This window comes from Hirsutella rhossiliensis, assembly GCF_020360975.1.
Source record: "Hirsutella rhossiliensis strain HR02 chromosome Unknown scaffold00007, whole genome shotgun sequence".
Classification (NCBI taxonomy): Eukaryota; Fungi; Ascomycota; class Sordariomycetes; order Hypocreales; family Ophiocordycipitaceae; genus Hirsutella; species Hirsutella rhossiliensis.
Genome location: NW_025408673.1, coordinates 3655264 through 3671487, shown reverse-complemented (window position 1 = coordinate 3671487; position 16224 = coordinate 3655264). Strand labels below are relative to the sequence as shown.

The 16224-nt window shown below is 60.9% G+C and overlaps 5 protein-coding genes across 5 annotated transcripts; 2 read left to right on the top strand and 3 right to left on the bottom strand.

Moving 5' to 3' along the window:
- Positions 1–673: 673 nt before the first annotated feature.
- HRG_07206 (uncharacterized protein) lies at positions 674–1478 on the top strand (the record flags this gene model as incomplete). The annotated part of the gene is made up of 2 exons (XM_044865677.1): positions 674–804; positions 881–1478. The coding sequence occupies 2 exons, from the start codon at positions 674–676 to the stop codon at positions 1476–1478; spliced, it is 729 nt and encodes a 242-aa protein (XP_044719639.1).
- A 1758-nt stretch (positions 1479–3236) lies between these two features.
- Positions 3237–4708, bottom strand: HRG_07205 (PIF1 protein; the record flags this gene model as incomplete). The annotated part of the gene is made up of 5 exons (XM_044865676.1): positions 3237–3514; positions 3583–3637; positions 3692–4117; positions 4230–4321; positions 4420–4708. 5 exons carry the CDS (start codon positions 4706–4708, stop codon positions 3237–3239), a joined length of 1140 nt encoding a protein of 379 aa, XP_044719638.1.
- A 450-nt stretch (positions 4709–5158) lies between these two features.
- HRG_07204 (ATP-dependent DNA helicase PIF1) lies at positions 5159–7550 on the bottom strand (the record flags this gene model as incomplete). The annotated part of the gene is made up of 5 exons (XM_044865675.1): positions 5159–5354; positions 5648–5671; positions 5731–6003; positions 6181–6788; positions 6861–7550. The coding sequence occupies 5 exons, from the start codon at positions 7548–7550 to the stop codon at positions 5159–5161; spliced, it is 1791 nt and encodes a 596-aa protein (XP_044719637.1).
- A 3106-nt stretch (positions 7551–10656) lies between these two features.
- HRG_07203 (uncharacterized protein) lies at positions 10657–11792 on the top strand (the record flags this gene model as incomplete). Its single annotated transcript, XM_044865674.1, has 2 exons — positions 10657–11030; positions 11096–11792. 2 exons carry the CDS (start codon positions 10657–10659, stop codon positions 11790–11792), a joined length of 1071 nt encoding a protein of 356 aa, XP_044719636.1.
- Positions 11793–12004: 212 nt separating this feature from the next.
- Positions 12005–16154, bottom strand: HRG_07202 (PIF1-like helicase domain-containing protein; the record flags this gene model as incomplete). The annotated part of the gene is made up of 13 exons (XM_044865673.1): positions 12005–12502; positions 12567–12821; positions 12898–13162; positions 13210–13481; positions 13591–13618; positions 13691–13785; positions 13984–14067; positions 14142–14564; positions 14617–14778; positions 14858–14959; positions 15013–15514; positions 15586–15973; positions 16118–16154. 13 exons carry the CDS (start codon positions 16152–16154, stop codon positions 12005–12007), a joined length of 3111 nt encoding a protein of 1036 aa, XP_044719635.1.
- Positions 16155–16224: the final 70 nt, after the last annotated feature.

Genomic DNA, 16224 nt, shown 5'->3' with positions numbered 1-16224 from the left:
AAAAGGAATAGCCCTGCCATCTGATTCAGCTCACCCGGCACGATAGCTCCCAAGACAGTCTTCCCTAAATTTCCGTTCCATTCTAACAGGCAACCTTCTCCACACCGCCTCTTCGTGTGGCTTACTCGTTGGCTTACTCGTCGGGTCAAGAGCTATTATGCACCACGCATCCTTATCAAAATTCAAACTTGCCATGGCAAAGCTTCTCGCTCTCCCACTGGTTCTATAATACCTTGGATTTATAAAAAGGCCGCTTTATTCTCCACCTCTTACTTCCTTCTTAACGACTTATACCGATCATTTTCTAGGCGCACAAACCACTTATTAGCCAACATAGATATGCACGATGTCTTCCTCGTCACCGCTACCTCCACCACACCTTCGAAAGCCGCTCGATAGCCAGAAAGGCGCGGGTGGTGATATGTCTATGATGTTCTTCGTCCAGCCCGACTGCCCTCGAGATTTCCCCATCAGGACGAGCATCGCGTTAGAGGTCTCAACGCCGAGACCATTGCCCGCATCTTTTTGCCACCTCCTTCATGGTTGCTCACCGCGGAATATGCGCCGCTCCGATTGGATACCGACGACTCGCCGACATCCATCTTCTTCAGTCTCAATCTCTATTTACAACCAGCCTGTTATCGCCTCCGAATGGTCTGAGGAATGGTTTTTTATGAACGGCCGCGTCCACCCCTACGCCCTTGCCTGGGAGGTTAAGCAGCGCGACGGCCTAGAGTCTGAAACTGGCGACACCCTTATCTACACCATGCCCGCCCTCGTCGTCCGCGACCAGGGTTACCAGCCGTAAGGCGTGCCATTTACCCTAGCGCGTACCGCTCTCGGCTCTCGGGCGAGAGGTCCGGCTGATTTGTCCTCTTAGCATCCTCCCTAGACTCTTCGCCTCTATGGATAACTTCCCTTGCATCCCGCCTATCGTTTCCTTCACCGGCTTCATCCTTGGCCCGGGTCACTCCCTGCTACGACAAGACCTTCTGCCAGACCTAGACGCCGCCCAGCTAAATTGCTGCGGCTTCGTCCAGCTCTCTACGTATCTAGCTCCTGGCATTCCCGACAAGATCCCTTTCAGAGGCTTCCACCAATTCGAGGTCTTCGTTATCTTCCCCATTCACGCTAACCCCTGGGCTATACTATGTAAGAAGATGGCCGAGAGGAAGGACTCTTACTTTCAGCCCAGCATCCCCTTTACCTGCACAGGCAAAGTTGCTGGCCTGCTCAGTCACCGCGTCATGATTCATCCCCCAGGCTCCGACCGAGACTATGTCTTTATCGTCGTCCCGGATTCTTGGACTTTTCTCGATAAGGCCACCAGCACTGCGGCTGCCTCGTCCTCGGCTATCTCGACACCACTAAAGGAAAACCGTCCTCCGCTTCGGCCGCTTTCCGGGATATACTCGCTGCCTCTTACTCCGTGGCAACACCTGGTACCCTCCCGCCAAGTCCTCCACCTTCGGCTTTAATAACTTCTGCTTCAACTTCTACTTTGGCCGACCTAGCTACACCCTCGCAGAAGCGTCCCTGTCCTGACCCTGCCGGCACGCCGACGAAGAGACCGCGCCTGACGACCCCGAAACCTTCGTCTTCTACCGATACTGGGGCTCTGCTACCCGATCCTGCTCCTCTTAGCGGCTTCCCATATTAGCGATCCGGAAACAGCCGGTCAGACTCCTGCCTCGGAGAATGCCTCGGCATCTTCCCTTAATTCAATTGTCGCCTGCACATCAGACTCGCCGACTAGGCCGCTTCGAAACCGTCACCTAAGTAGAAAACAGCAGAAACGGAATAGCTATATATCTTATCTAGTTATGTGAAATAAAAGTCTGCTAATATATTCTTTATGCAGAGAACAACCCAATTTACCCTTTGTCTTACTATGTGCTCTTACTTCTCAGCACATATAAAAACCGAACTGCTATATTCCACCACCCTCTACGACCTCGCTTCTAGTCATCGTTTCCTTCCACACTTTCCGTGTCTGTTGAGCCTCTCGGGCACGCACGCCTTCTTGTGAACCTTCCAGTCCGCCTTTTGATGCTCCGTGCCGCAGTATGCCACTGCGTGACATCTACTGCACCGCTTCACTCCCACGGTCGTCCCGCATATTTTGCACAGCCTGACCTCCATGCACCTATTGCGTCCTAGAAACTTATCTCGCCTTTCCTCCTCCTGCCGCATTTCCATTACTAGTTGCATTTCCTGTCTCATTTCTACCTCGCACTGCCCTCTTCCACATAACGATGTGACCCAAACCACAATGCGAGCCTCGTCTGCGTGCAGCATCGATATCGGACTCTGTAAGATGTCTGTCGCAAACCGCCCGCAGCATTCGCAGAAAGCACCCGACGCACTGCGACATGCTGATTCGTGCTCCTTCATAAGAGGCATCATGGACTGTGTAAATCGCTCGTTGTATTCAGCATCTCCGCCGGCCCTGTTTGCCTCCGTCACAAGGCTCCGAGGAATGCTATGGTTGTGGATGAGTTGCCTGGCGCCAAATTGGCATATGAACTCGACTCGGACCGTAGACATCGCCATAATTTGTGTTCTAGATGTTTAGATACTCTGTAGTTTTTTTTTATGATTAACTGACGCATATGATGCGAAGAACACTAGAACAGCAAGTAGGCCACTCAAGGCCGAATTCTCGACGCCTTATTTTAGAGCCTTCTCCTGTGATTACTTACCCTTTTCGTCCTAGCCCCTTTTGCCTTGAGGAACGAAAAGGCTCTTCTGGACGCGAAAAAAACCCCAAAAACCCCCAAACCTACTTTACCCTCGAAACCCTTGGCTTCTGATTGGAGAACCCATCTTGGCTGCTGATTGGAGAGCTTTTAAATCCCGGCTTCCCTTTGGTCGCTTAATGCCTTGAGGAACGAAAAGGCTCTTCTGGACGCGAAAAAAACCCCAAAAACCCCCAAACCTACTTTACCCTCGAAACCCTTGGCTTCTGATTGGAGAACCCATCTTGGCTGCTGATTGGAGAGCTTTTAAATCCCGGCTTCCCTTGGTCGCTTAATGATTACTTACCCTTTTCGTCCTAGCCCTTTTGTTTCGCCTTCCGGCGCAGTTCGCCCTCTCCGGTCCTGCCAGCGACCTAACCTCGCGACTAGGACTCAGCTCCTCGTGAAACCGGTTTTGGCCTTTTCCGACCAAACCCCTCCCGCACCCCTGACACGAGCATGGTGCCGTCCAGCGCCCTGCGCCCGGCATCGCGATAGCTACACGTCCAGGCCCGTGCCTTTAGAGTCCAGGGAATCAACGTCTAGCCATCCCGAGGCCTCGCGGACAGTCTTGTCGCTCAGCTGGCCCAGCCTCGCTTCTGCGTCTGTCATCTCGTCTGGCACCTTGTTGCCCACCAGGTCCCTCTCCCGCAATTTCGAGACCAGCATAATGCCGTCCAGCGTCGGGCAGCGAGACAGCTGCACGTACAGGCTGTACGGGTCGCACTGCGAGGACACGGCGCGTCCGTCGATGTTTGACGTCCGCGTTCCCGCAGCTCCAGAGCTACACGCTCGAGCGTCCTGCCCTGCACTTTATAGTCTGTGCACGCGAAGGCTGCCGTACAGGGCAGGCCCTTTCGGCTGACGTCGTTCTGCTGCCACGGCCTCTTTCGCTGGCACTGTATTTTGACCGTCATGGGCGTCAACAGGACCGTGCCTGGCGGCATCCCGACGAAGTGAACGTCGTTCGTCGTCTCCGACTCCAGCATTATCCCCGCCGGCGGCCCGAAATGGACCGTCGTGTCTGCCGTGATACGATGCCCCGGGTACGACTTGTCGAGGACGACCTCCAGCGCCGTGTAGCCGGCGCCGTTCACCAGCTTTAGCCCCTGATGGGTGTTATGGTTCACGACGACCGGCATCCCCGGCACGAACATGAAGACGGCCGGCACCGGGATCGCGCTGTCGTCGCCCTGGTTCAGCATCATGATGGCCTCTTCCTCCGTCGGCAGGGCCTCCTTCCACGTATGATCCGAGATGAAGATGCGCATCACTGACCGCTGCTGGGCCCGGAACGCCAAGCTGGCCTCCATGTTGAGGTTCCACCGGTTCCTGTTCAGCGGCGTCACCACGGTGATGCACGTCTCCCACGGATCGGCCTGCCTTCCCGGTAGCATCTTGAGTTGAGGAGGTCCAGATCCGAGCGGTCCTGCACGCCCAGTCGAATCCGCCTTAGCAGCCTCTGCAATTCCGGATCTCCGCGGCGCGCACCTGCTCGTCCAGCATGACCGTGGTCGTGAATCTCTTCCACAACGCGTGCGCCTTGTCGTGCTGGTGCCGTGTCTCGGCCTTGAAGGAGCTGTCTACGTCCCACGAGACGGCGGTGCTGGGAGGAGGATCGAGCGTTCTTGGACGGGGCGGAATTGGTGGAAGTCTCCGCAGAAGAGGACGATCGGAATACCTCCAAAATCCTGGTGCGACCCGCGCAGCCGGCAGAGCTGCTCGTTCACCGCGTGTAGCGTCCGCGCCCCGAGCATGCTCACCTCGTCGATGACGAGCACGTCCTTCTCCTGCCAGTCCATCCGGGATTGCCCGTCGACGAACCGCTCCGCCTGTTTCGGCAGTCGCACCCCGTCGAGATCCTTGGCCGCGTTTGCGGCTGCCGCGAGATCTTTCGAGAACCCGCAGGCGGAGTGGATCGTAATGCCGTTGATCCGCGCTGCTGCCGTCCCCGACGTCGCCGTTATCATCAGACGATTCGATTGATCCTTGACGCGAAGAGCTCGACGAGCGCCTCGATGACTCGTGACTTGCCCGTTCCGCCCTCTCCACCGACGAACTGGCACAGCTGGCGTACGTTGCTTTTCTCCCGCGCCGTTTCAGGTCAAGCTGGCGGCATATAATTAGGAAGGCGATCGCCTGCTTCTTGTTTAGCGTGAGCCGCGCTGCCAGGGCCTTGCCCGCCTCGAGGAAGGAGGTTGAGGCACCGAACCGGATCTCCATTCCCGCGCTGGCCCCGCTACTCCTTCCTCGAGCTCCGCTGCCGTCATCTGGACGTCGTCATCCCCGAAACCCGTGAGCACGCCCCGCACCGCCGCGCGGCGACCAGTCACCGGTGCCGTGGACAGGCTTTGTATGCCCTGTATCATCTTCTCCTCTCCCTGGATGCGCGGATTTGCTGCGACTTTATGGCCCTAACCTCACTTTGCGGCGGTATGGTGGCTCGGAGAATGCCCGCCCGGGATGTTGATTCGTCTTGGGCCCCGTTCGGGTAGTATTGTGGCCTGGACCTCGGAAGAAGAGGACAGCGCCGATTGCTGAAATCGGCTGAGCTCCTGCATCATCGCCGTGAGCTCCGGCGAGCCGGCCGTGATTTGGTTCGGCCCGATCGAGCTTCTGACAACGTCGATTAGGCGATTCGTGCTTCCCGCACTGTCGGCCTGGTATCCCGATCCGGCTCGACACCCACCTCCCGGTGCCGTCCTCGTCCGGACGTACTGCCGGGTCGCCGTCACCGGACGAGGCCGCCCACTGCCGTGCGTCCCGCTTTGCATCTTCGGCCGACCGTCGCAGCAACTGCACGTTATCGACGAAACATGATATCCTCGGGGCCAGGGCTGCTCGTTGCCGCCCCATATGCAGTTGATGTCGCCCTTTCTTCGTCTAAGAAAGACTCCCACGGCACGAACAGCGCAAGATGCTGCACAGCCGCTCTTCGCCATGGAAATTAGCCTTCGACCCGGCGCCTCCGGCCCGTCGACGACAAACGCACCTTCGGTAGCACGACCCTTCGTCGTCTTCGTCGAAATCCTTGCTCAAATACCCGTCGAGGCAGACCGTGGCCTGCTTGCCCGGTCGCCTGAGCACCTGCGCCCAACGGCCTCCCGGAGCCCAGCCGCTCTCGAACGGGACCTCCCCCCAGCCGGCGGGCCCCTCGTCCCTTTCGTTGCGCTTCAGCCTGACCAGCGAAACGTAGTCGTAGAGACACAGCCCTCGAAGGACGTCTCCCGATGACGGTATGCCTCGACACGGCAAATCCTCTGGCCTGCTTCTTCGACGAGTATTGACTCGTCCACAGAGCCATCTGCAACGGCTGCGCCGCTTCTCGTCGAAGGTGCGGCCATTGTCGGAAGACTTGCCAGTAGAGCAACGATACGTTCAGGAACGCCCAAGCACTGCCATTCGTCAGTTCAGTCGCGCATCCCAGGAGGTCCGCGACGACCTCGACCTGCGATAACGGCTCTCCGTAAACACGCGATTCGCCACCTTCATCAGGAACTGCCGTGTCTTATTCTGCCTGCCATCGTCACCGGCACCACTGTCTCCACGAACCTCCGCGCCGTCGGCCATTCCGTCACCTGCCCTGGGAGGCAAGAGATCCGCGGCGGCGGCGACGCGCTTCCATACAGGGTCCTCCACCTTGGTCGCATAGTTTGTGACGTAAAAGATGAGGGCCATCGTCTTACGCTGTGTGGCGATGAAAGATATGTCATGGTTGTGGCGAAGCCCCACGGCAATGGCCTTGTTCCACCGATTCACCATGCTGTGCGACCTCCGAATCCGCAGCACGCCGTCTCCCGTGAAGGCCGTCTCGTCGACCAGTCCCCACGGCGCCTTGAAACGACATAAATCGCCCTTGCGCCCCCCTTTGCCCAGCGAGTACTTGACGCAGGTCGGGCTGTGGGTATGGATCTGCGTCGCGCCGGCACAGAAGTTCGCTTCCTCGTCGAACGAGGCTGAAAATTGCCGTTCGTCGCCCAGAAATTGCGATATATCTGACGTCACCGATCGCTCGGCCTGCATTGCGCAGAAGCCTTCCTGGTCCAGATCCTGTCTTGTTCGTCAGCTTTCTCGGCTTTGACAGACGGAGGACGCAGGTCAACACGCCGGCCCCGCTCATACCTCGGAAAAGACACTGTCGACGTATCTGACGATGCGTTCTCGGTATGCCGCTTGATCCTCGCCGTCGATATCGGCAAGCATCGAGCTTAGATGCACGTTGCCCTGCAGCCAGAGCAGTCCGTGAACATGGAGCGCTCCACGCTCGTTGGTCTCGACGGCACCGTAATAGTGGCTGATGCGCCCGAACACCGACTCCTCGCCCACTCTCACGTAATGTTCGAAGAACAACGTCATTTCTCGGTGGAAGAATTCGGCCGAGCTTAACGGGTCCGAGATGGCCAGCCGCGCACGTTTGAACGCCTTGTCGAGGCCTTGCAGGAATGCCTCGGCCGCTGCGGGATCACGTGTGCGGTATGCCGCCAGTCTCAGCTTCACCGGGTTCGTGATGTCGTTCGGGTTGAGCGTGAACCAGATTGCAGGCACGCCACGACATAAGATGAGTGACTGGATCTTGCGCCGCATGCTCAGACGGAGCTCCCTCGACATGGGCTGCCGATAGCCGTACAGCGAAAGGCATCTTAGAAGCTCCTTGACGCCATCGTCGGTAGTCTTGCCCGACGTCTCCAGCTCCGCCCTGGCGGCCGCTAACCTATCCGCTGTCAGCGACCGTACGATGCGCTCCACCTCGGCGAAGTTCTTCCGCGTCGCGCTGAGCATGCTGACCCGACGATTCTTCGACCGCACATCCATATTGAAAACGAGAAACGAGAAGATGGTATGCGTCGCGAATCGGCCACCATGGCGCCGCAGCACAATGCCGGCCCAGGTCCGAAGGCTTATGTTCCGAGACGACAGAAGATCTCGCGCCGCCGTCTCTTCTCCAGCAGCCGTACCCGCCAATTGACCGGCCCTCGGGTCCTAAGATGACTTCCTCCGCGAGCCGTGGTCCTCCAAATCCGAACGGCAGTAGGGTGGGAAAGGTCTTGGCGAAGAACGAGGCGTCGAGCGAGTCGGCGAATTCGTCTCCGCGACAAACGTGGATGTATGGCTCGCGGACATCCGTGCCTTCTTGACCCGCCTCCGCCGACCTTATCCATGCCCTCGGCCCTTGCGGTCGTTCTCGGCCCCATCGCCACCCACGGCATTGCACGCAAAGCGGAGCTTTCTGCGTCCGACACTTCCGGCGGTCCGTCCAATGCAAACATGCCGGAAGAGGTGATCTCGTTGATCGTTTTGGCTCTGTCATCGGGCTCAGCATCGTCAGTCCCGTCCGCTCCACTCCCTCGGATTCTCGACTCCCTGTCCAATACGTCTTGTCCTTGGAGGAGCTGGGCGAGGACTCCTTCGATCTCCGCCGGACTATCGTCGTCCATGGCCCGCTCTGCGGGCGGCACGACCTGCGCCGTTCGCGTCTTCTCCCACGCAGACGGCTCGTTCCGCTCCATGCGGTCGTAGACCACCCGCGGCACACCGTGTGATGGTGTTCCCAGCTATCCATTTCCGCCCTATCAATCTCAATATCGGCGTAATGGGGTTATTCTTCTTCAACCAGATAAGCGCTCTCGACGACTTGACGCCTCACCGACAAGAGACCCGATAAGTCGCACGGTGCTGGCTTCTCCGCGCCCTGCCACGAGACGTGGATCTCGTCCATTGTTTGCCAGAGCGGGTGCGGAGCACCTTCTCGCCAGCTCCTGCACGTTGTTTGGAAACACCGTGATGTGGCCCTTGACATGTCTCGGATACCTCACTGCCTGCGTCTGCCCGCCCGGAATGTTATACCTCGTCACAAAGCCGTAACACGAGTTCAACGAGATGAGCTTCTCTTCGACCGGCGTCAGCCCCTTCAGCTCGTCGGGGAACATGTGCTCGCATCCGAGGCGACTGTGAAGGTGGACCGCCGACGACAGGCTCCCGCGCCCCAAGCATCGGGCACACTCCACACAAACCGAGACGGCTCACCCCGGGAAAGCAGCTTCGGCACGCAAATGGTGAGCGCTCACCCCGAGGAACGGGACTTGATAGCCACTGATCCCACGGAATCTCCTCAACTCCTTCCTTGTACGCTTGCGGTAACACAGCCTGCAGGTCATTATCGGCAAGGTGCTCACATCGTGGAACGCCCGATAAAACTTTCGCACCGTCGATACCTTCCTCTCATGCGGTATTGGTGTGCACCAGGTTTGCTCCTTAGACAGCCTTTCCTTCGCGACGAATTCCCTTCGAGGTAAAGCAAGACACTGGCCAAATCCTCTGCCTGCAGCTCACTCCTCCTCTGCCTCGGATGGCTTCCTCGAGTACGTTTCGTCGGGGTCTGGTCTCGGTCACGCTGGCGGTTCCTCTTCTCTGTTCTACGGCCTGCGAGGATCTTTCCGCTGCCTCGTCTCGCCACGGCCGATCTTGTTCTCCCGCCGCCGCCTGGCGTGATGGCCGTGGTGGCAACCATCCGGATGACTGCGTATCTCCTGCCCTGCCTTGCATCTCTGGGTTGGGTTGGCTGAACGAGGGGCCTGACGACTCCAGACGACATCGTGACAGCGGTTGCCGGCCAATCCTGTCCCGCCTGGCATCCGGATGACTGTATATCTCCCGCTCTATCTTCTATTGCTCTAGGTTGGATTGGCCGAATGAGGCGCTCCTGACGGCTGTAGACGAAATCCCGACACTGTTTGCCGGCCGACCCTGTCCTTTCTGGCGTGATGGCGGCGGTGGCCACCGTCCGGATGACTGCGTATCTCCTGCGCCATCATCCATCTCTTGAGGTCGGATTGGCCGAACCAGAAGCTCCTGACGACTCTAGGCGAGTTCCCGACAGGGCTTGCCGGCCGATCCTGTCCTCCTGGGCGGCTTGGGTGTCCTCGGAGCCCATTGGCCCTGTCCGCGCACCACGGCTTCGCCTTCCAGACGTGCCCTCTGACGCCCTCCACGAGCCCTCCTTCGAGGAGGAACTATCGACGTTAGTCGTCCTTTCCGCGGCCAGCCGCCTCGCCGACTTCCCTTGGGCAACGCTCTTTGAGTGCCTCTGCCTGCTCTCTTCGTGAGGCATCGTCGGCCGCCGCGGCCGGCTTGGCCTCAATAGGCCGGAACCTGGGTGCCGCGTTTCTTGACTTTTGTGGCCCGACGCCCGCTTCGGCCCTTCGTCCATTGCGATCGGTCTCGCCGCCGCGATATCCTCGTCGCAGCAGCGGCCGCTGCTGCTGTCCCCGTTTCGCACTCTCCTGCCACCGATCTTACCTCGCGGCTACGATTCTCCCCATGCTGGTGCTGTCTTATCGGCAAGGCTCCGCAAACGAACGATAGATTAGAAGCCTTCGACCGGGATATACCCCGAGATTGTCTCGCTTCCTGGCAATGGCGTTCCGCCGCGTTGGCATTCTTCTTGCTAACGGTTATATCCTTCCTTGTTAATATCCCCTTTCTGCATTAGACCTCCTCTCTCGGACCTGCCGGGCTTCCTTTGTACCTATCGACAGGCCTATCTGCCGACAGCCCTAGTTTTCGCCATCCTATGCCGGTAGCCCTGCCGGACACTTTAATCCGCGTCGCCCTTGCTGCCCGATCAGTACCCAGCTCCGCAACACCACGACGCATCTCTTTGACGTCTGCTTACTTACAGCGGCAAGGCTCCTCGCTCTTCCCGGCGAATCCATACCACTATTGATCTACTATAAGTGCGTCTACGCTCGACTTCTTCCCTACTCCTTTCTTGACGCTGAGAACCCGTCCTTTAGTGCGTGCAAGTGGCTATCGACCTGCGCAGATGCACTATGTCTTCCTCTCTACTTCGTACCGATATGCCCGCACCGCACCTTCGAAAGCCGCTCGATAGCCAAAGGGCGCTGGCGGTGAGATGTCTATGATGTCTTTTGTCCAGCCGGACTGTCCTGCTAGATTTTCCCACCAGGACGACCACCGCATCAGGGGTCTTAACGCCGAGGCCATGGCCCGCGTCTTCCTGCCTCCTCCCGCCTGGCTGCTCGCGACGGAATATGCGCCCTCCGATCGGATGCCGATGATTCCCGACATCCGTCTTTTTAGCCTCAACCTCTCCATCTACGGCCAGCCTATTGATCCTCCGACTGGACCGAAGAGTGGTTTTTCATGCATGCCCGCGTCCACCCCTACGCGCTCGCATGGGAGGTTGAGCAACGCGACGGCCTCGAGTCTGACACGGGCCGCACCTTTCTCTACGATGCCCGCCCTTGTCGTCCGCGATCAGGGCTACCAGCCGTAAGCCGTGCCCTGACCCTTCGCGAGTGCCGACGAAACGGTATATGGCTAAGATGGGCTTGAAGTGTTCTCCTAGGCTCTTTGCCTCCATGGGCGACTCCCTGCATCCCGCCTATTGTTTCCTTTACCGGCCTTATCGTCGGCACCGGCCACTCCTCGCTGCGGCGGGACCTACTGCCCGGTCTAGGCGCCGCCCAACTTAACTGTTGCGGATTTGTCCGCCTTTCTACCTATGTCGCTCCTGGGATGCCTAATAAGGTCCCCTTCAAGGGCTTCCACCCGTTCCAGGTCTTCGTTATCTTCCCTGTTCGCGCTAACCCCTGGGCCATCTTGTGTAGGAAGATGGCCGAGAGGCAGGACTCTCAATTTCAGCCTAACGTCCCCTTTACCTGCACAGGCAAGGTCGCTGGCCTGCTCCGTCATGATGTCATGCTCTACCCCCCGGGCTCGGACCGGGACAACGTCTTTATCGTCGTCCCGGATTCCTGGACTTTCTCGACAAGGCCGCCGCCGCCGTCACCACGATGGCACCGCTTTCTCTACGCCACAGAGGCAACAAGCTTCCTCCGCTTCCGCGGCCTTCCGGGACGTGCGCGCTGCCTCTTTGTCTTTGATCACCCTGGCACCCTCCCGCTCAGTCCTCCACCCTTGGCTTCGGCTTCGCCTCGACCGGCCACCTTACGCCGCCCGGGAAACGATATTGCCCTGAGCCTGCCGATACGCCGACGAAGCGACCGTGTCTGCTGCATAAGGCCCCGGTGATCTCGTCTTCCCTAAGCCCGCCTCCTCTGCTACCCACTCGTTCTCTGTTTCGGCTGCCTCCGCCGCTCATGAGCCGGACAACCCTAAGCCGGGTCCTGACTTACGGACTCTTCCTCGATTCCATTGTCGCCCATGGCTTGGGCTCGCCGGCCCGTCCGCTTCGAAACCGCCACCTATCTAAGAAAGCTACGGAAATGGAATAGCGTACGCTGCTATAACTCCTTAAATGGGAAGTGTTTTTCGTCCAGCCTGGCTGCCCCTTGGTCGTCGTTACCTTTCTGCCTCTGTACATCTGTCTGCCCCTTGTCTAGACGTTTTTTTCGTTCCTCAAGGCTCTTTGCGCAACCCTGTTGGGTTGCCTCTCCCGTCTGCTCGTCTAGCATGACGACCGTCGTGAAGCGCCGCCACAGCGCGTGCGCCTTGTCGTGCTGCCGCCGCTGCTCGGCCGCGAACGCCCCGTCCTCGTCCCACGCCACCGCCGCGCTCGGCAGCAGGATCGACCGTTCCTGCACCGGCCGGAACTGGTGGAAGTCGCCGCAGAGGATCACTACCGGGATGCCGCCGAAGTCCCGCGCCGACCCCCGCAGCCGGCAGAGCTGCTCGTTGGCGGCGTGCAGCGTCCGCGCCCCGAGCATGCTGACCTCGTCGATCACCAGCACCTCCTTCTCCTGCCAGTCCATCCGCGACCGGCCGTCGACGAAGCGCTCGCCCTGGCCCGCCAGCCGTACGCCGTCAATGTCCTCGTCGCCCTCCCGCCCGGCCGCCCTGGCCGACCGTAAGGCCGCAGGCCGAGTGCAGCGTGATGCCGTTGATCCGCGCTGCCGCCGTCCCCGACGTCGCCGTAACCAGCAGCCGGCTCGATAGGTCCCTCCGGGCGAGCAGCTCGACGAGCGCCTCGATGACGCGCGACTTGCCGGTGCCGCCCTCGCCGCCGATGAATAGGCAGAGCTGGCCACCACCGTCGCCGCCTGCGTCGTCGCCCTGCCGGATTCGGTCGAGTTGCCGGCACACGATTAGGAGGGCGATGGCCTGCTTTCGTTGAGCGTGAGCTGGCCCGCCAGCTCTCGCCGGCGGCGACGAACGAGCTCGACGGGCCGAGCCGCACGCGCATCCCCGCCGCCGTGCCTGCGTCTGCGTCGCCGTCGGCCGCCGTTACGTCGATGTCGTCCTCGCCGAAGCCCCCCATCACCCCGCGAAGGGCCGCGCCGCGGTCGGCCCCGACGCCCGCCGCCGCCCCGCCGCCCTGGATGCCCTGGATCGCCCGCCCGCCCCGCGCCGCGCTCCTCTGCTGCGACTTGATGGCCCGCACCTCTTCTTGCCGCGGCAGTGCCGCCCCGACAGCGCCGAGCCCGGTAGGTTCACCCGCCTGCCTGCCCTCTCGTCCGCCACCACCGTCGCCGCGAGCTCGGCCGCCGACCCGAGCGCCGACTGCTGGAACCGGCAGAGCTGCTGCGTCATCGCTAGCAGCTCTGTTGACTGCGCCGTGACTTGTCCCGCGCTGGCGGCGTTCCGGACGACGTCGATGAGCCGAGCCGCGTCGCCCGCCCCGCCGGCGCGGTATGCCTCCTCGCCCCTTCGGCCGCCCCTGCCTTCGTCGTCGGCCTGCGGCGCCGTCATACCGCCCTCCTCGGCCGTGGCGGCCCACTGCTTGGCGTCGCGCTTCGCGTCCTCCGCCGACCGCCGGAGGAGCTGCACGTTGTCTGCGAGCCGCGCGACCTCGGCGCCAGCGACTCCGCGCCCGTGCCCAGATGTTGTTAATGTCGCCTGCCTCCTCGCCGAGGAAGGACTCCCACGGCACGAATAGGGCCAGGTGCTGCACCGCCGCCCTAGATGCTGTTAGCCGATGCCCCTAGCTGCTCTGCCTTCCTCTTAGGCGCCCCCCGTCTTATAGTACGCACCTCCGGTGGCACGACTCGTCGTCTTCCTCGCTGAACTCCTTGCTGAGGTATCCGTCGACGCATACAGTCGCCCCGCAACCCGGCCGCCTAAGCGCCTGCACCCAGCCCTTCCCCGACGCCCAGCTCTCCGCGAAGGGTACCTCACCCCAGCCCGCCATACCGCTCGCCGCTGCCGTTTTGCTTTAACCTTACAAGCGATGCGTAGTCATAAAGGCAGAGGCCCGCAGGAGCTCGCCCCGGTGCCGGTAGGCCTCGACGAGAGGGATCCTCAGGCCAGCCTCCTCGACGACGACCGTCTCGTCCGGCGCGTCGCCCGTCGCCTCGGCGCCGCTCGCCCGTCGGAGGTGCCGCCACCGGCGGAAGACGGCCCAGTAGAGCTGGTTTGCGTTTATATACGCCCACGCTGAGCCGCTGCTAAACCCGCCGGGTACCCTAGGAGGTGCGCGATCACCTCGACCTGCGACAGCGGCCGCTCCGTAAAGACTCGATTCGCCGCCTTAAGCAGGAACGTTCTCGTCTTATTCCCCCCTACGGGGTCCGCCGCCGTCGCTACCCCTTCGGCCCCGCCCTCCCGGCCGGCGTCGCGGTCGGCGCCACTTCTGTTGCCCTCTCCCGTCGGCTCTAGCACAGGAAGGAACTCGGCCGCGGCGGCCACACGCTTCCACACCGGGTCCTCTACCTTCGTCGTATAGTTAGTAATATAGTAGATTAGGGCCATGGTCTTGCGCTGCGTCGCGATGAACGAGATGTCGTGGTTGTGTCGTAGCCCCACTGCCATCGCCCTGTTCCACCGGTTCACCATGCTATGCGTCCGCCGGATCTCGAGCACCCCGTCCGCCGTCAGCGCCGTCCTCTCCACCAACCTCCACGGCGCCTTAAACCGGCAGAGGTCCCCTTCCGCGCCCCACGCCGAGCGAGTATTTTACGCAGGTCGCGCTATGCGTATGGATCTGCGTCGCGCCCGCGCAGAAGTTGGCCTCCTCGTCGAAGGTGTCCGTGAAGCGCGCGACGTCGTCGAGCCGCGACGATATGTCCGCCGTGGCCGACCGCTCTGCCTGCATGGCACAGTAACCTTCTGCGTCTAGCTCCTGCGGCCTCGGTTCAGCTTAGGCCCTCAGCCTGCCCCAGATAGGGGCATCGGGGTTTGTGTTAAGGCGGCCGCCTTACCTCAGAGAAGACGCTATCTACGTAGCGGACGATGCGCTCCCGGTACGCCGCCTGCTCCTCCGCGTCCGGGCCGGCGAGCGCGTCGCCAATGCCCGCGTTGCCCTTAGCCAGAGGAGCCCGTGGATGTGGAGGGCGCCTCGCTCGTTGGTCTCTACCGCCCCGTAGTATGCGCCGACGTGGCCGAACACCGACTCCTCCCCGACGTTGACGTAGTGCTCGAAGAAGAGCGTCATCTCCCGGTGGAAGAAGACGGCCGAGCTCATCGGGTCCGATATGGCCAGCCGCGTCCGCTTATACGCGGTCCCTAGGTCACTTAGGAAGGCCTCGGCCTCGTCGGGGTCGCGGCCGCGGTGCGCCGCTAGCCGTAACTTTACTAGGTTCGTAATGTCGTTCGGGTTCAGCGTGAACCAGATAGCCGGCACCCCGTACCTAACGATGAGGGATAGTATCTTCTTCCGCATACTAAGGCGGCTCTCCCTCGACATTGGCTGCCGGTAGCCGAACACGGAGAGGGACCGGAGGAGCTCTTTTACCCCGTCGTCGCTAGTCTTACCTGTGGCCTCGAGCTCGGCCCTGGCCGCCTCGAGCCTCTGCGCCGTTAACGACTTTAGTAGGCCCTCGACCCTTGCGAAGTTCTTCCTCGCTACGCCTAGCATGCTGGCCTGGCGGTTCTTAGACCGCACGCCCATGTTAAAGACAAGGAAGGCGAAGATAGGTGCGTCGCGAACCGGCCGCCGTGACGCCGCAGCACGACGTCGGCCCATGCCTGGAGCTTCATGTTCCGCGTCGACATAAGGCCCTCTGCAACCCGCTCCGCCTGGGCGCCCTGGTTCCCGACGCTAGGGCCCGCGCTCTCTCCCGCGGCGTCCTCGTCGGCGAGCCTCGGCCCGCCTAAGCCAAAGGGGAACAGGGTCGGAAAGGCCTTTGCAAAGAAGGAGGCGTCCGCCGAGTCGGCGAAATCCTCGCCGCGTCGCACCTGTATGTACGGCTCGCCGTCGCCGCCGTCGCCCGCCGCCCCTCTGGCCGCCGTCCCTACCCACGTCCTCGGGCTGGCGCGCGCTCCCTCGGGCCCGACCGCGTCGCGGGCGAAGCGAATCTTCTCGGCGTCGGCCACATCTGGCGCGAGTAATCAAACATACACTCCTGATTTTCAAACATACACTCCCGACCTAAGCCCCATTTGGAAGAAGACCCCGCCACCAAAATTTGGCGCGCGCTTTCCCAACGCCCTGGCTTGCCGTGACCATCGCCGCCGCCCACCCGCCCAGCCACCTGCCTTTTTGGCCGCCATCTGCATTTTCGCAATCATCAACAATTGAAGCTATCACCACTTGACTCAACACAACAGCAACGCCGCCGCCGCCTAC